The sequence below is a fragment of the Cynara cardunculus genome (genome assembly GCF_001531365.2).
Source record: "Cynara cardunculus var. scolymus isolate 2C chromosome LG 3, CcrdV1, whole genome shotgun sequence".
Classification (NCBI taxonomy): Eukaryota; Viridiplantae; Streptophyta; class Magnoliopsida; order Asterales; family Asteraceae; genus Cynara; species Cynara cardunculus.
This window is the reverse complement of record NC_037530.1, coordinates 11,439,561-11,464,045: the sequence shown is the minus strand read 5'-3', so window position 1 is coordinate 11,464,045 and position 24,485 is coordinate 11,439,561. Positions and strand designations below refer to the sequence as shown.

The 24,485-nt window shown below is 32.8% G+C and overlaps 1 protein-coding gene across 1 annotated transcript; it reads right to left on the bottom strand.

Moving 5' to 3' along the window:
• Nucleotides 1–6,416: 6,416 nt before the first annotated feature.
• On the bottom strand, nucleotides 6,417–7,925 carry LOC112509476. Its single transcript, XM_025114456.1, has 2 exons — nucleotides 7,844–7,925; nucleotides 6,417–7,726 (listed from the first exon to the last, which is right to left on the bottom strand). The coding sequence occupies exons 1-2, from the start codon at nucleotides 7,892–7,894 to the stop codon at nucleotides 6,947–6,949; spliced, it is 831 nt and encodes a 276-aa protein (XP_024970224.1). The 5' UTR covers nucleotides 7,895–7,925; the 3' UTR covers nucleotides 6,417–6,946.
• Nucleotides 7,926–24,485: the final 16,560 nt, after the last annotated feature.

The window sequence follows — 24,485 nt, the reverse complement described above, 5'->3', positions numbered from 1 at the left end:
TCATGAAATACAAATTTCATATTTGGTCCCAATATATATACAAAAGTTACATTACAGAAGTAGCTACCAAAGTTTTCCATGTAATCCCAGTACAAGACTTGTAAATATAACAAGTATTCAGGTACAACAATAACACAACATCCCCAAAAATCAACATGCAAGCAATCATAAATTCTTCATAATTTCCCTTATCATCCGATTGTGTCCGACCTGTAATGCACAATTTTAAAACACCAAAATGAGGGTTAGACCATGAGGTCTAGTGAGAAATCCCTTTGATTGCTATTACAAAGTGAAAATCATCAAAACACTTTTATAAAACCCATGAAAATTATATTTCAAAGCATTCAAAAAATTATTTGGCCACGACTTCAGACTAACATTCTAAGCCATATTCTTTTTGAAAAGCAGCAAACTATATTAAAAAAAGAACAAGAATTATACAGCTAAGGAGGACTTGTTATAGCAAGATGGCCGCAACCATAACTAGACGTAACCAACAGCCAAAGGAGACAAAATGAGGAAAAGATACAAGGAAAAGAAAACACCAACAACCGAGCAAACAAATCAATGAGAAACGAGAAGCCCAACTGGATTTTTGAATTCAGCTGTAAGCCATTTATTTCAAGAGATAAAATCCTTAAGGGGTTGTCTCGAGATCCAATCATACACATAGACTTGGATATCGGAGAGACAAAACCTCCATATAACTCGACTTGTTTCGAAAAACCATCTTGTTACGGTGGCAATTTGACCCCAAAAACTTGTAAAATTCATATTTTGGTCTCTCGTATTCGTTTTTATATGTAAAATGTACTTTTTACAAAGTTTTTACTAAAATAAATATCTTTTACATGATTGAAATAGTTTACGAATGATATAAACTTGTTGATTTCAAGGAATGTCAAAGAAATATTTTAGATTTAGTTTTCTAGAATGATTGGCTAATCATTTTATTGGTCATAGTTGTGTTAGAAATGGAGGGGCACTCGATGACTACTGAATATATCAGATCATTTTTTTGGATACCCAAGAGTTATATTTGTCGTATAAGGTAAATTTAGTTGACTCATCAATAAAGGAGTATCAAGACCGACTTCATAAATTTCATAAAATTTTATTGAAATCTTTACATCGTTTTAATCGTAGTTCATGCTTATGACGAATATTTAATAGCATGAAATCATTTCAAAGTTAATATAAATATAAAAATTGCCTAAATTGTGTAAATGGTTAAAAAATACATTAGAAGGGGAATTTACATATATGTTATTCGGGGGACGTATGTACATACATTCTTTAGGGGATTATGAATGATTATTCTTAACGGGATCCATTGTACGGATTAATATACAGAGTGCTCTTTAATATTTATTTAAAATTGTTTTGATTTGCATACAATCAAATAACTGTTTTTGAGTGTGTGTCTGTTATGAAGTTACGAAGCTGGTAAAGTAACACCAAGAATGCACATATATAAATCTTGGTAGTAGTAGAAGGATTGAAATGAAGAGGTTTTAAGTGCTAGTTTAGAAACGTTTTATTTTCTACATACTGATTTTCTTGGATGTAATGTTTTAATTCTTTTGGCGTATATTTGTGTAGAGACTGTATAATACAAATGTCTTTTCAAACTCCGTATCTTACAACTCAACAAAATTTAGATTAATATATACTGGAACTTAAACTGAGTGTTCAACACCATTCATGTTCGTTTTCGAGTATGTGGAAGTCAACATCTTTTAAACGATAAATTAAATAGCATAAGGGAAAATTTTCTCATATAATCCTGTATACTTTGAAAATACTTCTTGTCATGTGACTACACCCATGGATATATAGTGAAACAAAATAATCACTGTAACAACCTTAAATCTGGAAATAGCGACTAATTTTAAAAAAAATTTCGAAAAAACATCAAATAAGGAATAAATTTCTCTCGATAGATCAACACTTGATTACCTATAATGGCCATATAAGATTTGACACCAAGAAAAGATAAATCAAACCTTATATAAAGTCTAGGTTATGGACTTGTGATACTAATATCCAATAATAGTCACTATCTCCATATACAGAAGACATCCCTGAGTAGCTAAATCTTTCTCGTGCTTCTAACTAGCACTCAACGTTATCACAATGTCGCTAGTACCATTCTCCAACGAGGACCTTATGCAAATGCCGATAAATAAAAGAGTTAGGCTTAACGCCTAATGAATTCAAGTAGGTTCATCATTTATAAAAATGTAAAATCGAAAGGATACTATTTAAATAACAATTTCTAAAATCAAATGTATTAAATATAAAAGCGACATCTTTTCTAAAACTCACCATTTTCTTAATGAAAACTCGTGAATCAAAGCACTCATTTAACATGGAACCAAAACCGAATACATGCTCAAATTGCAAATAAAGTTTAATATTCAAAATTTCAAATACTGAAAACATGGATAAGAACTCTAATATCCAAACCCAATAAAATATGGATAAGAACTCTAATATCCAAATACTAAATTTTCTCTCAAGGTTATTGGGATCCGTCTACGACTCTACTGAGTACCACCATAAGACCCAAGCTTCGTATACGACTCCAACAAGTAACATCGCAAGCCCCAATGGCAGCCAAGATTCCTACTCGTCCTCTAGATGATTTTCATCATAAAAGTCACCGGTCTTTGTATATGGCTCCAACGAGCACCATTGCTAGACTTAGCCCTGTAACCACTTAATAGAGCATCACGGCAGGCTACTAGCTCTGTATGCGACCCAATACGGTACCATCGCAAGCCCTCAAAACTATGAATTGGTAACCACTCACTATTAATTATAGTGAGAACATAAAAATTTCTCACTTAAAACAATAAACATTGACCCATTGGTCCTAGAGTCCGAATCTATGCGAATTTACCTCCGCAATACCAAATGAAATCGACAACTTATAGGCTCCGGATTCTAACTCTACATGAATCTCTCTCTGCAATACCCATCGTCTCAGAGTTCAAGCCTACATGGGCTCTCTCCGCAATACCGACACGACCACCATGCTTACTCGAGCACTGGTCTCAGTGAGAACATCAAGACTCCTCACTCATCAAACGACTGACTCACATAACTATGGATCCAATCCGTTATACTCTAATTACATGACTCCAACCTAATGACCAACTCACTCAAAACATGTAATTCTCAAATAAATATGCAATATATGCAAATCATGTCCAAAGTTTAACATGAAGCAATTTAAAGCGAACAATCATCCCCAAATCTCATTTGAGCCACAAATGACCAATACAATCCACATTTATGAGATTACTCAATAAAAGCCATCACAAGTCAATAAAAATGCATTTTCTAAAACGACTTATTAACTTAAATACACTAAAAGTGCATTACCGTCAAATAAGCTTCATTTATACAATAAATCATTAAAGAACACACTCTTATGATTTATTTATCAAAATACTCAAATATCTCAAATAACACATTTTTCAAGATTTATTGAACCAAATTTACCTAATTTCAAACTTCATCAAATAATCAACACATTTGATAAATATCAAGGAAAACACTTTAAGACTCCAAAATATACATTTTTTTTTGCATGTATAAAGTTTTCACAAAGCAACTTAAACTCACCTTACTAGGTTAGGTTAAACCAAAATTCCAAACCCTAAAGCTTTAGCTTCCATTAGTGAAGACTTCAAATCCCCAAGATAGACTTCTAGATCCATGATACAACGCTCACAAGAACATCTCATCTGCTCTCAATCTTTAGTAAAATTACCATAAAGAAGGATAAAGGTTTGAGGATGCAAAGTGCACAAACCCTAGGTCAAAAATAGAGATCTAGAACTCACCTTTCACCACTATGATCTCCATAATAAACAACAAATTTAACCCTCTTTGATCTCCCCTTGAAGAGCTTCAAAAATCAAGTCAATAGCTTGAAGAATCATCAAAATCGGATAAGAAATGAAGAAGTTATGACCAAAAGAAAAAAAAAACCCCTAAAATTGGCATTTTTACAACTTTCAAATGCTTCTCGCGGCTTAGTTCGTGGGTCATGTCATGTCATGTCGTGCTCCCATTCGTTTCACACCGCATTCCCACATCGTGTTGTGCCACGTGCCTGCCTTTCCAGACCATTTTCTCGACCGTTCCTTGATCGTTTTCCTGGCCATTACTCGACCATTTCCCCGCCCAGTTCCTCGACCTTTCCCAGACCGTTTCCCCGGTTGTTCCTCGAATGTTTTTCCTTGGTCGTTCTCCTACAGTTTCCCCATCCATTTCTCGACCGTTCTCTGACTGTCTCTTGACTGCTGCCCGACTGTTTTTCTTGAAAATTATGGGTGTTTCAAACACACAAACACACAAACACTCATCTAATCTTGATATTTGAATCCCTTTTGTTTATTATTGATATTCATATCTTTGTAAGTGATATTTATTTTGAGTGTCTGTAACATCCATTCAAGCTTTTATCAATAGGAAAGTATGTACCCATATTTTATAGAAAATGATTTTTGTTTATTCACTAAAAAAGATCCGAGTCGATTGGTATGTCCTGGGGTGGGCTCAAGAAAAATAAATTAGCCAAGTTGGTGAATCATTTTACTTCAACATGTTTGTTTTCTCTTCCTCTCGTTCTTATAAATTTCGACAGTATTGTTTATACGTGAAGTAAATTTTTTGCAAAAACCAATTTCCGTGTGCCAAACAACACCCCTGCCCTGCCCTAACACTTACCTCAAGCTGCACGACGACTTCGAAGTTGACAACACGAAAATCCTGTCTCAAATCACCATATTTTTTTTAATTGTACGGTTTCTTTATTATAATAAGCTTTTAATACAACTACAGGTACATATTCATTTATATTGGTTTTATACTAGTCGTTTATCACATGTTGTTGTACGCCAAAATATTCTCTCCAGACCCAATCTATTATGTCTTTGCAAACATCTCTAGCTAACCGATTTCAACAACTATTATGGGGGTGTTTGGGATTGCTTATTTAAAACAATTTATGTTTTTTTGTAAAAATATTTATTAACTTATGTGGTATCAAACCGGAGTTAAATAAAACATGGTTAAAATTGTAAACTGGTAATAAACAGTTTTTCATAGTCATGAAGGATTAACTTATCAAAAACAGCTTATTACCGGTTTGACATCGATATAAGCAGTTTTTTTTTCTTATCCAAACACCAGAAAACAACTTATCATCGATGCCAGACTGAAATAAGTTAAAAAACAGCTTTTATAAACAATCCCAAACACCCCTTATATATCATGTTCCAATGTCTTTATAAATATCTAAAAGAACACATAAAATAGTTGAATTACCATTTTAGGGTTTATTTAATTCATGGAGTGAAAGGTGCATATAATGAATTAGGAGCAATAGTTGAAGGAATGAGTGAGTCGGTTATAGATGTCATTTTAATGGCAGACACACACCATGGATCATTGATTCACTCAATTAACACAAAGATTCTCTAATAAATTTATGTCAACCGTTGTATATATTTCTAAATATATAATTTATACCTTTTTAAGGTAAATTAAAATTAGAAAATGTTAAAAACAATTCTAATAAAAACAGTTACGAAATAATTAATTAACGGTTATTTAAATATATATTTTCTAAAACAGACTATAGGGTCACCATTTTCACTTACCTTATGGAGTAACATTCTTGGCCGTCAAAATTGTTTGATGGTAAGCGTTCATAACTCGGTAAGCGCTTACCGGGTAAGAGTCACCATCATCACTTACCGGGTAAGACCATCGATCTATTGCCTTTCCTCTTACCCGGTAAGTTTTAGGTATTTGTTATGTTCATTCCGTAAGATAATTGAACCGATAAACACTTACCAAGATAAGTATTTAGTAAACGGCCCATAAGTTTATATTTTGTTAAGATGCATAAAAGAACAAAATACGCCAATGAACATTTTTTTAGGTAACGGTGGGTTTCAAGTCATTTTATACGTACTGACTAATCCGTTGGACAACTACAAGGAACAAAAATATAATTGTTTATGAAAAAGATATATTTTATTGTATTTCAATGATTACAATAATTATTTAATAAGGAAAATAAATAAATAAAAAGAATAAAAAATAAAAAATGGAAAAGCAGGAGTAATGATATGCAACTGCTCAGGAGAAGAGCCCCACATCCACCAAAAACTCTACTACCCAATCCACACCTTTCACATTCATTAAAATATATACCATAACCACATCTAAGGTGTAAAGTTAAAGCACAACAATCATATTTTCCTTTTTCAAAATCATACATAAAACCATATATATATATATATATGTATATATATATATAAGTATTGTTTTATGTATAATTATTGTCGTTCTGGAGTATTCAAACGACCTCGCCCAAATTCATTAAAAAGTAACGTAAATCAAAAGGGTTTTTTCATTCATAGAAACAATTCTCCATCATTCTGGAGTATACAAGAGACTCGCCTAAATTCACACTGTATATGTGAAAGGAGAGTAAAACAATACCGAAAAAGGAAAAAAACAAGCGTAAAATGTGGATAAGACATCTCATATCGCTTGAGATGACTTGGATTCTAACTGCATACTACGAATGTCAAAAATATCAATTTCAATCAGACTTGAAAGTAGCGATTTGATAGCAAAATAGAATGATAAAAAAAAAAAGGAAAGCCCTCAATCAAACATAGAGGCTCAAAGGGTTTGATTGTGCCCTCTCTCTTTTTTTGCTAATAATAGTTAGGATACTTAAGTTCTAAGGGAAAAAGTAATTAATGTACACAAATTCTAAAGGGGGAAAGCAAAGGGTTCATGATACTCGTCCCTTTCATCCTAATAAACTTTTCCAAGCCTCATGAAAAGGATGGAAATTGACAAATTTTTGTAGCTAAATTATGGTTGGAAGGAATCAAAACACTAGTCACTATATGTTGGTCAATGGTGATTGGTGAACCACCTTTTGGTTCTTGGCGTTGGTGTTGGTGGTGGGACTAGAATCATAGTCAAGTGCTTCACAACTTTGCTCTAAACACCTTTTCCTAGTGATCAATCCTCCACCACCATTGTTATTGTGGCTGCCACCACCAATGATTGTGCTAACACAAGAATCTTGGTGGAGGAGCATCCGAGTTGTGGTGGTGGAAGTTGAGGGAATGGTCACAGGTGGGATCTCAATTGAATTGAGTTGTGGTGGTGGGTGTTGCCACTGTGGAAGCGGGCCCGCTAGAAGAAGGGTTTGGAGTAATGGACCTGCTTCCACCACCGCCTGTAAAAACTTGCCATTCTCAGGCAACCCCTTTTTCAATACTACATTATCAATGACTTCCGGTTCTGGTGGTTGTGTCAGCGGTAGTTGCACTTTGTCCATTCCTTGTGCTCCAACAAAGTCTTCATCAGAACCCGAAGATGAATCCACCCCTAAAACAGGGTCATCTTCTAGGTAACTAGTGGGAGTGTTTCTAACAAAAGATGTAGCATTAGCTTCAAATTCTTGAACCTTTTGTTGGAGAATGAGGTTTTCCATAACTAACCCTTGACACTTCAATTGGGCTTCATCTCTCTCCTTAATGGTCTTCGACAAAAGACATTTGAAATGCAAAACTTCATCTCCTTTTCTTGCAATCTCTTCATGGGCACAAGCAATTGTGGTTTCCAACTCCAATGTGTACAACAAAGTGTGCTTCAACTCTTCAATTCCTTGTGCCTACTCGACAGAACAACCAAAAAAAAATCAACATTAAACACAAAACCAATCAAAACGCTTTGATTTGGTGAAAAATCTTAAATCATAATCAAGAAACTTCCCGACAAGTGCCTATACCTCTTCTTGGTAGTAACAGTCCCAATTGAAAGGGCTACATTCATCTTCCATGTTGATAAGAGCAAAAAGAGGTAGAGAGTATGTGTGTGTTTTGCAAGTAGAGTGAAGGGGTTTTAAGTAGAAGTTGTTGGTTTCTTTTTGAAACTTTTGCTTTTGCTTTTGGGGTTTTCTTCACAATGGGGACAAGAGGTTGTGAGGTACCAACGAAAAACAAAAGCCAAAAGCATGTAGAATAGAAAGTTCAACCATAGTGCTTTCTTATGCCCCGTTGAAAAATCTTTTTTAAGATCCCAAAAGAATATATATATATATATATATATATATATATATATATATATATATATAACTTTAAATCTTTATATTTTCCAGAGACCAAGAAAGCATACGTAAGTATAACATTTAAAATGTTTAAATTAATCTGACCATTTAATAATGAATCTTAAATATGTTTTGAATAGAAATGAACCTTATGGAACAAAAATTATTCATGACACAATTGTTTATCAGTAACTTGTTAACTCATTATATTATCATACTTGAGTAAAATTATTTTTGTAACCATCAGTGAAATTGAATTTCATAATTTGTTTTATATATTTTAGATGTATTTTTCGTTTATTCATTTTGAAATTTTTGTTTAATTGATTTTAATTTTTATGTTTAATTAATTTAATGATGAATGTATTAAGATGCACTCACATGAGTGGTCGTGAATTTTAATTCTATCTAAATTTCTAATATTAATGTGATAATAAGACTAAAATACCCTTAAACACCATCTCATCTTGTTCATTTCAACATAAATGATGCATTACAAGTTAAAGGATAGTTTAGTCTTCTTAATAAATAAATAAAAATATCAAACACTATTTAAATTCCATCTTTTTTCGTCACCATGTATGCAAAATGCCAAAATCAATAAATAAAGTAGCAAACCACCAAATAACCATCTTTTCTTTGTTTTTTTGTTAACTTAAAATGTTTTTTCTTTCTTTAGTTTTTATAAATATTAAGGCTGCGTTTGATACATGGGACGGGATAGGATAGGACGGGACAAAACCCACTGTCTCATATTTGGCGCAGCATGGGACAGAACAAAAACTCACTGTCCCACGTTTGACGCGACATGGGACATGGACAAGAACTGGGACAAGGTGGGACAACATGAGACAGAAAACCACAGGGTGGTGTCTTATTGGTATGAGCTTGGGTTCCAAAGGTCAAAAGTGTCTGAAGGTCTTAGGTTCGAATCCAATGAGGAATAAAAATCTCCTTGTGGCCACAGAGGTTCAGATGTGGTGACTCCAACCTACCCACGAAACGGGTGGTCGCTTGAGGATTAGTCGGCTTATATAACGGCTTGTATAACCAGGTTAAAAAAAAAATTCAAACCCTAAACATTTGTAGGGATATACGTTTGGGGTGCCATTAACATTTTTTGTATATTAAAATGTGAATGAAATTCCTAAAACTATTTTATAAAGCAAATTCATTAAAATACAACTTTAGATCAATTAAAACAATAAGAAACTTTTGTTAATAATTATTAACAATATATATTATAAATCGATTATAAATTGTAAAATAATTTTTAATAATAATACATGTGTGTAAATATATCGTTACATTTTCTTCACATGTGGATTTTATTTAATAAATATATTATATTTAAAATGTTGAAAAAAAAAAGAAAAAAACAAAAAGAGGTTAAGATGTCAAAGTTTCTAGATTTAGCTTGAAACATTAAGAGCTCCATGGTTGCAAACATGGCCTCATACACGAATTGAATTTAATGACTACAATTTTTGTTATATTTTTAATAAAGAAAATTAGATTATGAAGAAAATAAAAGTGAATGAATTTAAATGGTTTTGGGAAAACGATAATGGTTTTATTTTTGAATAAAATATAAATATGAAGATATATCATAAAAAATTGGAAAAAAAATATTGATATAAATACCAAACTAACTATTTAAAATTTCTTTTTTATGTGTGTTTCTTTAATTCATTTTTTTTTTAATTTTTTGTTTAATAATATAATTCATTTTTTTATTTTTGGTTTAATAATATAATTTTTTATAAAGAAAATAATTAAATATTTTGTTAGAACTCAATAATTATACTAATTATATTTTAGATTTTTTATATTTAAAATGAAATGTTTATTCTCTATTTGATTATGTTTATCTGCAGTTAGTTACACAAATTCAAATATAAAGCTTTAATAAGTTGTACTTACGTATAATTTACTTGTAATCTTGAATTTTAAGTAATATGCATCAATAAACAGTATTTCATGCATAAAAAATGGTTTTTAAGAGTTTTTATCAAAATATTATATAATATAATATAAATAATATACTATAACATGTTAATAAAATCTTTGATGATTTTACGCGTTTACCCCATATTTTCTGTTAAATAAGTAGGGGCAAATGGGTCCATCAACTTTTTACCCTAAGAATATAATATATTTGTTTTCATTTTTGACCCCATAAAAGGAAATTGAAATAGACTTAGAAATTAATTTTTTAACGAAGTTGTTCATTCGGTTAGCATTTACAGAGTAAAAGACGTTTAGCAACAGTCCATTTTTATTTGGTTTATAATATTATCCGATAAGGTAAATGAGAGTGATGACTATTGCCGGTAAGTACTTAATTAATAAGTGTTCGGTAACGACTTTTTAATTAACTTAATGGTTCATTGTGTTAGCAAGTCAAGTTTTTTTTTCGTGATTTTTTTAAAAATAAATGGAAATAGTTGATAAGTCATCTTATTTCTGTAATCAACTTCAACCATCTTATTCCAAATTTCCAGCCATAATTTATTAGAAAAACCTCTTACACGTAAAAAGATTAAAATGCAATTTTAGAAGAAAACCCAAGTTTGAGTATTTTTTGATAGGGTATTTAACATTAAAAAAGGCCAAAAAAAGAGCCCTACTAAAGAAAGTTGCGAGGAGCATATACCAAAGAGGGAAACAAGCAAAACCCAAAAAGGAAAGAACAACAGAACCTCTGGAAGCAGCAAAAGAACATAACCTAAACAACACCATCTTCGGAAAGAAAAAAAAAACCAATCTTTGAGCGTAGAAACAATCCAATAGAACAATTGAAACCGGATGTCACCGACCACAAGCATTTACCCCCTTGAAGATACAAGCATTCCTGGATTTTCAAAGTATATAAGTCGCAATCAAAAGAACCATTTGCCATACACCCTTCAACGTTCCCACAATTTGCCTTCCACCATCGTAAATCAATAACTCGGAGAAGGAAGAAGGTAGAACGAAGTTGATATTCCACCTTTTTAAGATGTTATTCAATAACGTGAGGAGACCTTGCAACCAAGTAGACTGATCCATTGATTCGACATGATCGCTACAAAATTGACAAAGCATTGAATCGAGATCAATTCCTCTTTTGTTGAGCTCTTCAAGAACTAGCAATCTGTTACGGAGTGCCCTCCAAATAAAAATGTTCACTTTTCTAAGAATTAGCTTGTTCCACAATGTGGATTTTTCATTAGGAGTAGATTGCAGAAAGAATTTGTCCACCATATGGCAAAGAGATAAAGTAGCGAAAACATCTATTCATTGTAAGGAACCAACATGCGAAATCCCTACCGGAAACTTTAAAAGATACATTATGCAACAAAAAAGATTAAGTCAGTAATATCACTTGAAACTCTCCACCTAGGAGGACGAACCCATGTGTAATTTCACACCCACAGCCTGTCAGTACAGGTGCCACGATCGCAAAATTAGACATCAGGGTTGCATTTCAAATGAAAAAAAATTAGAAAACCTGAGTTACCCACACATTTGTTAAACAAAAAATATGTAACTTTCCCATCTCCGATAAATATTGTAACACCCCAAAATTTAGAAAATAGCAGAAATTTTAAAAAATTTAAAATCTTTCAATACAAAGTAACTTTAATACGAAAATTACATGAAGTTACATATTAGAGTTCTAAAAGGATTATGTAATTCCCAAATAGAATTAGAATGATTTGGGTGTTACTAATAGCATAAAATTTGCTATCTTCAAAAGCGGATGACATCTCTAAGCCATCCTATCGGAACCTCTACAAAGATCCATATGCAACTCAGATTTCTCTAAGACCTGATATACATATCGATAAGAAAAAGTGTTAGGCTTAGCGCCGACTGAGTTAAAACAGTTTATCTCATAAACATAAAACAGTAAAATCCAAAGAGTTTCCCTTTATCCCGATAATTCCTTTTAAAATAGCATTTAAAATCAAAAGGAATATATTCACAAAGACATACCTTTTCTAAAATGAATATGATAAGTAAATGTTCTTTAAATCAAACCCTCATCTAAACTCACCCTTCAGAATAAGTGAATAAGACTCATTATGTAAAATGCATGTAATAAGATAATACTTTGTACCCCAAAATCCTCGAAATCACGAATAGACCCGATACCCAAGCAACATCTTTCGATGACGGGGGAGACATGTTTTCGTCGACAATGGCGTAACACAAAGTAAACCATGTTTCAACGTTATTAAGTAGTGCCCTAAGATCACGGTCCCGATGTCTAACTCCCTTTCAAGTTTCTACTACAATACCTAATATCCCGAAACCCAACCAATATGAGTTCATCTCTGCATTACCGACCCTAATGCCTACTTACACACCATAGAATTGCACCTACAAGCCAATGGTCCTAGGGTCCGACTCTACACGAATTCATCCCCAAAATACCCCGTTAACTTAATGTAAACTCTACTAGGTCGAAGCCTCAATATATAGGTACTGATGCCTGAATCCTCACGAGTTCATCACTGTAATACACAGGGTCTCGGAGTCTGACTCGACAAAAGATCACCTCCGCAATACCCACAGTTTTGAAGTCCAACCCAAACCAATTCCTCTTTGCAATACCAACTACGATCTCAAAATCCAACCCACATGGGTTCCTCTCCACAATACCGACTTCTCAAATAACAATATGACTGACTCACATGTTTATGGATCCAACGTATTACAGTCTAAAATTACACGTATCCAAATAAATGACTAACGCGCCCAAAACATATAATAACCAACAAATATGAAATAATTGCATTATACATCTAAAGCTCCATATATGAGCTATTAGAACCGGACAATTGTCCCCAAAACTCCTTTGAGCTAAAGTCAAGCCAAAATACTTCGTAAAATATTTAATTGTTTTAAATAAACCAACATAACCTCATAAGCGGAAAAGGCATATTTTTCAATAGTTAACAATTACAAGTCAACTATACACATGATTAGGTTCATAACCAACACTTCATTGAAGTTCAATAGCGAAGTGGTCCAAAACCGTATGGTTTGTATTTTCAAAATCCTACAAAAACAAGGAAAAACGTTTACCAAAGATTTACACTTTTGTGGCTCAAGTGTCATCATCAAATTTCACAAATTGAGGTAAAGTCTCAAAACGGTACTTGACTCAACCCAAGGCCAATAGACCTTTCAATTTGTTAAACAAATCTAATAAAATCTTTATAAACTCAAGTTACTTTATTTCTAGAGTCGAACAATATTTTGTACCAAATCATCCCAATATCTAAGAAATCACTTTTGAAGGAATAATTATCTTTTTGGTGTCTCAAAACACCTAAGAAAACATCATAACAATCTTAAGAATTTTATGCCCCAAATATGCCAAAAGGCATAAACTCATCAAATATGAACTAAACTCATACAAATGTAGTCAAACCACAAAAATAGAGATATTTTGACATGTTCTGCAAATCAACTACAATTCACTTCGCTAAATTTATACTAAATTTAGGTTTCTAACAAACCTTGAGTTTTCTTTGAAGAAACTTGAGATCTACAAGTAAATATTCCAACCTTATATCCAAATGATCCCCAAGGTTTTCCACACCTCAAGGAACCCAAAACCTAAGAAAAGGATTGAGGAAACGGAGCGGAGATGAAGAACAGTTAACACCCTATCTTTAGAGGAAAGAGATGAAGAAGTTACCTTTCTCAAATACTATTGAATTAACCACTATATTTTAATCCTATTGATCTACTCTTGAAGAGCTTCGAAAACCGAGATTATAGCAACCAAAGTCCGGCAAAATGGAGTTGCGATGAAGAATATAAAAATGAAGAAACCTCAAGAAAAACATAGCCCATGACTTACCTCACATGGTTGGTCGCCCGCATGCAGGGAAGTCCATCCAGTGTCTCATGCGACCTAGGTTGTTGGTAAAGTTGTGGCAAACTCAATTTCACCCGGTTTGTCGTTTTCTTCGCCCATTTCGACTTCCTTGCACCCCATGACCACTTATATATAATTCCTTATATAAACTGGCCACTTTAAAGCCATGTGACCACGAACAGGATCCCAACAAACACCCTGAAATCATGGGTGTTACAAATTTCTCAAAAGAAGAATCGTTTAAGCTACTCCACACTTTATGATTCCACCCCAAGTCAATCCATTTTTAATGAGCCTAGCTTCGGAAAAACTAAACCAACCTTTATATAAACGTATAATTACCTGACTTTGTTTTCTGTTGGTGATTTTAGTGTCGTTAAGCATTTTCGGGGTAATTGAGATTTACATGAGATAGATTAGGTGACAAGACAAACATAACGTAAGTTGGGAGGTGCGGAGTGCACACTTACAAATGATTCCCCTATCATCTTAGATCACCATAAGGTGGGGTCCTGGGGACAATCCTCTGGCGATGATATTTAAACTGTTAGAGTTGAACATTCTAAGTGAAATTCAAAAGGTTGGAAACTTGGTGCTTTAAAGACTAAGTATTGAATCAGAAGTCTCTGAGTTGAATAAGAAGCTTCTGATTGTGAAGGCTTTTGACTTACAGCTTCTGAGTTAGTTTTTGACTCGATCTCTAAGTTGTTTTCTGACTTAGACTCTAAGCTTGTTTATGATTCGTTTCTAACGTATCCACAAGCAATTGTGACTGTTATACAGTTATATATTAATTGCTTAACTGTACAGGAACCATCGATCTTTCCAATAAATATATAAAACGTTTATCTAGAGTGTGAAATACTCGAGTTTTTCTACCTTAAAGATAAGAGTGATTCTTGGATTGTCTCAATACTGATTTCGTGAAAACTAAGGCATTAAAGGGTCAGAATGTAGTATTTGGAAAGAAAAACTGATACAAGATCCCAGAATTTATTCAAGTGATTGAAATAACAATACCAAGATTTTCAACAATTTCCTCCTCGAAAAAGCGCCACCACCATTTAGCTAGAAGGCTCATATTTTGGGATCTAAGACCACCGATATTACGCCCTTCCTTCTCGAACTCTTTTAAGAATATTAACCCATTTCACCCAATTCAATTTAGAAACCAACTCATTCCCCCTCTCCAAAATAAATTATTCTCACTCTTTCAATCAGATTCAACATACAAATCAAGGTACAAAAAGAAGAGAAGTAATAAAGTGACAAACTTCCCAAAAATAATTTCAGCAAAGTAATCCGACCTCCAAAGGATATCAATTTCCTTTTCCAATTTGTCAGCTAATTATTCTAAAAAATTCTACGATTGGAATCCAGTTTACCGCCTTGCTCATATCAACTTGAATCGGAAGCTCGTTGTAAGAAAGCGAAAAATAGCCGTACTATAACGCAAATATATAAGATGCCTTCGCCATGTTATCTATCTCAAAAGTAGGGGTACTCTTAACACCAAATAATTTACTTTTGTCAAGATTTACTTTTGGACCCAAAGATAGCTCAAAACATTTAAGAACTGCCTTCAAGTTCATAGCATTTGAGACACTCCGTTTTCTTATTTAGACACCCAATTTTTTTATTTTCTTTAAGATAGACCATGATATTATGTTTTTATCTTGAAACCCGATTTTCAAAAGGGAAACCAATAGTTTTTCGAAAAAATATATTAAAAAGACAAAAAATGCCCTTAACAAGTTAAAGAAAGGAAAATGGATCGTAAGACCAAAGTTTTGTATTTTTAACGTGTTCATATCTTGAATTTTAGTTATCAAAAGTTCCAAATATTATGTTTTCTTTCGATCAATAGTTATGGCTTGAGACTTCATGGACAAAGTCATCTTTTGTCACCTCAATTGCCACATTTCATTTGTTCATTCTTGTTTTAAATTCCATATATACAAGTTCTCTTGTATGCATCTTAGAACAGTACAATGAAAATATTAGCGTAAGTTACATAAATAGTCATTGTGGTTTACATTTCACCTGATTTAATCCCTACAATATGTTTATTATAAAATGGATATGGTCTTTGAGTTTAATGTCTCTTAAATGAGTATTGTTAAGTCACCCCATGCACTGAGCATGTACAACTATTTTACTCTTTTTACCTATTATTTATTGTACAATTTTATAAAACTTGTATGATACAAAAGCATTATAGGAAAAAAAAACAAACAAACAAACAAAAACCCACCGTTCTCCTTCCTCAATCCACCACAGGACCTCCATGCCTCTACTTTTGAATCCATTGACCGACACCACCATGTTTCTTCCCCGGTCTAGGACCATGCTTCATAATGTACTAGAAATGAATGAAGTTGATCAAATGCATATAGCAGATAAGAATCAAGAGGTCAAAAAGGAACTACTTTAGTTGGGTTTTGTAGTCTCATACTGAAACTAAATCAAATAATACATGACGCAGAATAAGAATCATAAATCGAGAGAGATTTGAGATATTTTGTACGTTTTTAGACTTAAACTGAAAGTAACAAGAAGAATACTCGAAACATAATGAAATGTAAGAGGAAGATTAGAGATATTTTTGTTGAGTTTTGTAGTGTAATACCGAATATAATTAGACATATCATATCGAAAATCCTTATGTTGAAAGATAGAGGGATTTAAACCTTAATACTGCAAGTGCTTATGAGAAAAGGGAATGCCATAAGAGGTTACAAAACAGTCACTGAAGTTTGTTGAAGAAAGGGGGGTTGGAGGTGAAAGTGAAGGAAAAGTGGATTTTCATTGACAAATACGCTGGGGAGGGGTTGAGGTCAGGTGGTGGGTTGGGGGGATGAGGAAGAAGGGTGAGTTTTTTTTTTTTTTTTTAAATGTTTTATGTATTCATATGCGTGTTTTTCACACATGTACACTGAAAGTATTTAATAAAAATTAGGAGAAAAAAAAGTACGCTATGTGCTTGGCATGTGGGGTGACTTAACGGTCCTGATCTAACGGACATTTAACATAGAGACCATGTCCAAAGCAAATTGCAGAGAGAAAGGAATTCTTTTGTAGTAAATAAACTAATTATATCAAGAGAAAATGAAAAACCACATGGACAATTTATAGATTTGGTTCCTTTAATTGTCATTTTTCATAGTTTTGGACCTTGCAGTGTTTTTATTCCATTGGTATGCATTTTTGTCGATTTTGGTCCCTCCCAGTAACATCATTTTAAAATTTATTAAGTGATGGTGGTATTTTGATGTTCTTTCTCTTTTATCACATTTTGTTGTAATAAATAAATAAAATGCTACATATATGCTTTGTGTTCATTTTCTTCCCTTTTACCCAAATTTTTTTGATTATATTATTACTTCAATTGTCTCTATTTAATGTTTTTAGGCACTCATTTTAGAAGTTTGGGATAATGTTGGTGTCACACATGGAATCAGAGAGACAAAGATGGTCAAGTTAAAGATTTGAACCCATAAAGAAATAAAGTTTGGGTCCTTTTTCTAGCGTTCATAATTCCTTCTGTTTCTTGAACATTGCCATTTGTATCGATCGATGATGTTGTTGTCGTAAAATTGCGATTGAAGCCCTAGAAGCAAAATGGAGCATCTCATTCCACCAAATCATGTGTATACATATACAATATGACTCCTTTTTTATGTATTGTGTTGTTGCAATTCGATAAGACGAAATGGTGTTGAATGTTTGGAGGAGTGGCCCTTGGGAAGGTTGTAGGTGATGGGGGGCTTCATTTTGTAGTCGATGCTTCTCTTCGCTTTTCTTTTGATTTGGCTATTAAAAGAATGGAAAACATAGGAGAAGATGATTGGAGAAGGGGACGTTGGAAAATATAATCAGAGAAGGGCATGTTGTTTCTCTCTGCCTTTGTTTTGTGGTTGTTGCTTCTGTCTCTATGTCTCTCTATCCCCTTTATCTATTGGTGTTTGTGTTTGTGTTTGTGTTTGTATATGTATATGGGTGTGCATATGTGTGGGTGTTATATGTATGTATGATATACACTGTTCTTATTTTTAAAGAAAATGAGAGGAAAATTTAAAAAAAAAGAACCAAATGCTTCTCTTAACATGTTTTTTATAGATATTAGTGGGAGGGATTAAAATCGATCAGAATTCCATACTACAATCACGTATTTGGAATAAAAAAAAACTGTAAGGATATAAAATCTAGATGAATGAAAACTACATGGACCAAATTTGTAACTTACTTTAAAAAAAGAGTAAACTACAACTTTGGTCCCTATGGTTTGGTGGTTATAACACTTTTGGTCTCTATAGTTACAAAATTACAAATTCACCACTGTGGTATGTAAAAACGACCGGATTTGGTCCCTCTCCGTAAGCCCATTAGAAGAACCCGTTAAGTCAAAGGTAATTTAGTCTTTTTTTTATTTCTATCATGTTTTTGCTTTAAAAATAAAATCAAGGACCAAATTTGTAGTTTATTCAAAAAAGCATAATTAAGTATATACTTATATTAATTATATTATGTAATATATATATATATATATCTATATATATATATATATGTATATATAGAAAGATCACCCCTTCCTTGGCCAAACCAAAATAAAAATTCAATACTAAATCTAAATCTAAATCTATATCTCAAAATTAATTTGCACCCTCTCTCCCCAATTTGCACCTCCGACCATACCACCACCATCACTTAACTCCGACCATCTTCTCAAATTTCCACCACCCACCATTCACTACCAAAAATCTAAGTGAAATTCAAGCCTCAAGATCAAACCCTATCAATTGATATAGTAAGTGAAATCTAAATCAGATACAAGAACCCTATCAAATCATAAACAAGAACCCTAAAATCTAAATCAAATCCAAAATCTCAAGGACATAGAACTGTTGTAATCTTCGTTGGTGGAATTGGACCTTCGATGGGTCTGAAACGAAAATGATTCACAGTGGTTGATTCAGAAGGGTTTGTAAGTTGGTCGTGACATAGAATCGTGATGGTGATCGAAGACAACAACAGGAGCTTTGGTGATGGAAGCAAACACCAACAGGGGGTTTATTGGTAACGAAGACGGGGGAAATCCCATTCCTTTTTCATATATTTTCTATCACGTGAGTCCATAGCTTAAGATTTCAGCACTACTACCAAAAGTCCTTTCTTAATTCTATCTAGGCAAGAATCACAATGAGAAACAAAATAGCCCCAATTTATATTTCAACTTGGCTGCCGAAACTATGGGGCGTCGAACCCGAGAACGTCAAAGATAGGTTCTTTCTGTTGGATAGTCGAGCTAAACCGCGCGGAAGCAGTCTCGAACACTATCTAATATGATAGTGGTTGCGACCTCAACTCCAGATCAATGCAAAAGAAAGCATCTAAAGAGGAAGGCTCCTTGTAGAGCTAGAAAGTTGATACTTTCTAAAAGAATCTATTGAATGTAGTATGGTACTACCAACCCGACCATTGCTGCTTTCTTTCAAGCTTTCCTTTTGAACATGATCCCCCATGTTGTGATAACAAGGTTATTTCGGTTATATAAATTTGTATGGTTTTTGAAAGATTTTGGTAAGTAAAGAAATTTTAAATTGTTTATGTGGTTACTTGCTTATAATAATACCACCGTCTATAATTTTATGCATAATTTAATTTATGGGGATAAATGTGAAAATAATAGTTTTAAAACAATTAACTCCACCGCCTGTGAATTTTTATGATTGTATAAAAGTAAAAAGATAAGATTTATCTTATCTTTGAGAAGGAAAACAAAAGAAAAACTTTATTGTGTGTATGTTTCTTGTGTCAAATCCTACATTAATTTGTAGAAGAAGAAGTTGATTCTGTGGTTATATTTGGAAATCGTTGTTGCGAATTTCATCTTCGTATACGTGAATATAAGGTGAGTTTATGTTATTAACTTTCTATATTTAGTATTTGAAATACTGAACTGGTTGGTTCTTATATGGAAGAAGGCAAACTGTTCTTAAAGCTATTCTGAGTTGATAATAAAACTGGGTTTAGAACTGTAAAAGTTCTTAATACGAGTTTTTGTTATAGAACTGTTTTGATGCCATTCTTGGTAAAAAAAATGACATATTTGGTTATGGTTATATTTATGTGGGATTAAGGGTGGCATATCAAGTAGATGTGTACTATGGGATAAGGGTGATATATCAAGGAAAGATGTACATTGGGATAAGGGTGGAATATCAATGAGAGGCGTACCTTGGAATAAGGGTGGCAATTGTCATATCTGAGTTTTGATTATATATTTTGTTATCGCATCCATGGGATGCAATGATCTTGAGTTATCGCCATTGTGTGACGCAAGGACTTGGGATCATTGCTCTTAATTGATATGATAACAACGTTATTATGATGAGGAGGAAAAGTGTCTATAACCAAAGAGGCTTTGATTGGTTGTTCTTTGAATTAACAATATTTTTGGTTTGGTTTAGTTTGGTTTGGTTTGGTTTCTGGTTAGTTATACTTCAAGTTATTTCATTAAAGTAAAGGTTTGATGAGGAGTCAGGGGCTCTGGTTGGTCTTCATGTCCAACTAGAAGGCCTCTTGTTGTAATCAAAGACCCAAGTTCTTAAAATGTTCAACATATCTTGACCTAGAGGCTATGTATCTTGAAATCTAATGGTAAGTCCAAGCTTTGTATCCAAGCTCTTAGTTCCAAGCATAATTTATGTAGCTAAAATCTTTTGGACTTAACCATTTCCAACCTTTGGTAGAGGACCAGAGAGGCTCCGATTAACTTTCATGTTTTAACCAGAGAGCCTCTGGTTATGTTTAAAATCTTTTTGCCTTCATATATAACTCTTTCTTATTTTCCTTAAGCTCTAGTTAAGACAGACCAGAGGCTCTAGTCGTCCAAAGGGCCTCTAGTTGATCATGCATCTTTGGTCTTTTAAGTTTGAGACCAAAACCTCTGGTTAGTAAGACCAGAACCCCTGGTTGGTAAGACCAGAGGATCTGGTCGTTCCAAAGGGGCTCTGGTTGGCTTGTCTCTAGATTTCTTTTACTTCTAATCGATGACCAGAAGCACTAGTTGATCATGTCTTATGTTAATATTGCTTTGAGTTGGCCTAGACTTCAAGTTAGCTTTTAGTGGCATTGTTTTAGTTTGGCTTTGCTCTGGTTGGTGGACCAGATGAGCTTTGGTCCTTAAGGGCCAGAGGGGCTCTGGGTGATCCCGTACAAAGTGATGCGAGGAATTTGAGAATCTCGCACAGAGTGATGCGATGAGCTGAGTGGTCACGCTCCATGTGCGGCAAGAAAGATTTATAAATCCATATTTGAATGTGATATTTGAGTTATATTTTATCAAAAGGTTATATATATTTGTATAATTACAAATATGATTTTATAATAGGATTTGATGATTTTCACCCTGTAATTATATAAAAAAGAATTTCTCACTAGATCTCAAGGTCTAACACTCATTTTGTGTTTCAAAAATGTGCATTGCAGATTAGATATTATCAAGGGATAAGGGAAAGGGAGGCAATGTGAATTTTCGTTTTGTGCTTACAGGGATTATGAAGAAGAGTATGTTATGTGTTGGTTTTGGAATACTTGTTATACATACAAGTTATGTACAAGAATGTTAAGGAAAAATTTGGTTGTTAATTTTGTAATATAGCTTCTTGTACTTGTTGGGGCCGAATGTGTACTATTAAGTTTTGTCGTTATATGTAATATATGATTATATGCAAATGTGGATCTAGGGGTGTTATACATGTACTCTATTCTTGACTTTGAGCTAAGTCTCTGCCTAAAGAAAGAAAGGAAAGAAGAAAAGCATCCCGAATTAGATGGAAAGAAGCCATGCTTCATAGCACTCTACGGAAAGGTACTCATTCTATCGATTTGTCCTCAGAAAGATGTATGTCGGCGAAGACTTGTCTTGGCTCTGTAGTCTGTACGATACTTATGAAGTGTGTGTGTGTGTTAGAGTAAGTTACATTTTTTGTATATAAATTAGAGCAAGTTACATTTTTGGTCCTTATAAATTACATGCTTATTTATTTATTTATTAAAGAATAATATATAAAAGTGAAAAAGACTAAAATATCTCTGACTTAATGAATTTTCTTAACATATGTTAAAGGAAGAGACGTTTCTACAACCCACAATAACCATCTTGTAATTTCAAAACTGTAGGGACCAAAAGTGTTATAACCAACAAACCATATGGACCAAATTTGTCTAAAATAATATTCTTTACTTAAGGGGTTTTTAAAGATATTAGTGGGAGGGACCAAAATCGAGCAAAATCATACCACAATGGTGAATTTGGAATAAGAAAAAATGTAGGGATGAAAATAGAAACTATAACAAAACACAAGGACCAAGTGTGTAGTTTAGTCTAAAAATATAATTTGGAGGGAAATATTAATGGTAAAAAAAGGTTTGGAGGGAAAAAATAAAAAGGATAATAACGATGGGGCCCAGAGAACCCCTTTGGGAGTACACAAAACAAACCTACGTATGAAGTGGAAAAGCAACAAGTGCAAATTTGACTGCTCCACGCGTTCCCTGTGGGTCCCATCACATCTCACGGGTGACTGTGGGGCCCTCCAAATTACATTTCCCTAATACTAATTTGCTTTATTTGAATTTACGGGAAACACTTGTTAAAATTGTCAATAATTATAATAAAAATTCAATTAACATAAATAGTAAGTTAACAACTTTAAAGTGTATGCAAGACTTTTTTTGGAAAAGTAATCATAAGATTTTTGAAAATCAATTTACTGAGTGTGATCTTTTTTACCAGATAACTATAAATTTAATGTAATGATTAACATATAACTTGTTTCATATGTATTTTAGTTCATAATGTGAATTTTGAGGACGTAAAACACTTAAAAAAACGTTTTATATTTGTGAACTGAATACATACGAAACAAATACATTGTTTAACAAATACATATTAATTAGTATATTAATTACATGTGTAACAAAACCTTAACTTAAAAAACCACAAATGTGGTGCTTGATTGGTTTGAGCTTGGCTCCAAAGGTCAAAAGTACCAGGAGATCTCGGGTTCAAATCCATAGAGAAATAAAAATCCCCTTGTGGTCATGGATGTTCAAATGCGGTGACTATGAGCTATCTGCAAAGCAGGTGATCGTCATGGGATTAGTCGACTCGCATAACGGGTTGGATGTTCAGGTTAATAAAAAAAAACCTTAACTTAGAAGTTCTCACAGATATATCTCACAAATTTTGAAGTTTATCAAATAATTAAGAGCATTTCCAACAGATTTTTCAAAATTTTTATAAGATGAAAAATGAAACTTTAAAATGTTTAGAAGAAAAATAAATTCAGTTTCACCAAATTCTTCATTTTGTAGATTATAACAGTTATTATATTATTAAAATATTTTATTCACCTAATAGAATATCATTTCTCTCTTTAAAAATTTGATTTCAAAATCTTTTATTAGTGAGAATATATTAAAAATAATTTTCTTTTTTATTGTAATTATTTTTGTGGAATTCTTCAAATTCCAAGAATTTTAAATTCTCTATCCTATTTTTTGCCATATTAGTGAAATGTTTCAGATTAGTTAAAGCAAAAAAAAACATGCCTGAAATTCTTAAAATCTTGTTGTTTTAAGAATCTCTTAGACATGTTCGATCCATTAATATTTTGTAACGATTATTAAAACAAATTCTGGATAAATGCTTATATGGGCACATCACGAGGTACGAGCAACACCGATGAAACCTGAAAAGACAATCCGATTGAGAATCAGAGGATCCATTTATTTTAATGCAAAACCAATACAAATATTTTTGAGTCACCTAAAAGGAATTAAATTTTAAAATATGTCAACACCATAATGAGGTAGCATTAAGGACCAAAAGAATATTATGTTAAGTTTAATTAATTAATTAATTAATAATAAATTAAAGATGGATAAGATTCGGATCTTATAAAGTTGCCAAGACATTATAAGTGAAATATTGAAATTATATTTGAATTAAATACGATATTTCATGGTGTTTTGGCATCTTAAAATAGAATAATAATAATAATGGAACTTTTCATTCGAACCATTTATTCTAAGATATTTGTATAAAACGTATCATTGATCCTAAACTCAAAAGTCTCGTTAAATACTATATGACGGTTGCGGACATCCTGACATACCAATTTTGTTGTAATGCATGGTCAAATTCTTTAACACGTCACATGATTACTGTATTAAAATATATGTAAAATTGTGCATTAAAAAGTGATTTTTATTTTGTATGTACAATAATAATTGATCATAAACATAAAAAGTCTCATTTAGTATTCTATTAGAACGATAGTAAACATCTTAACATGCTAATGATTTGCATTGCCCGAAAATCTCGAAAATCTTTAGCATGACACATGGTTTACTACGTTGTATCGTCTTAAAAATTTG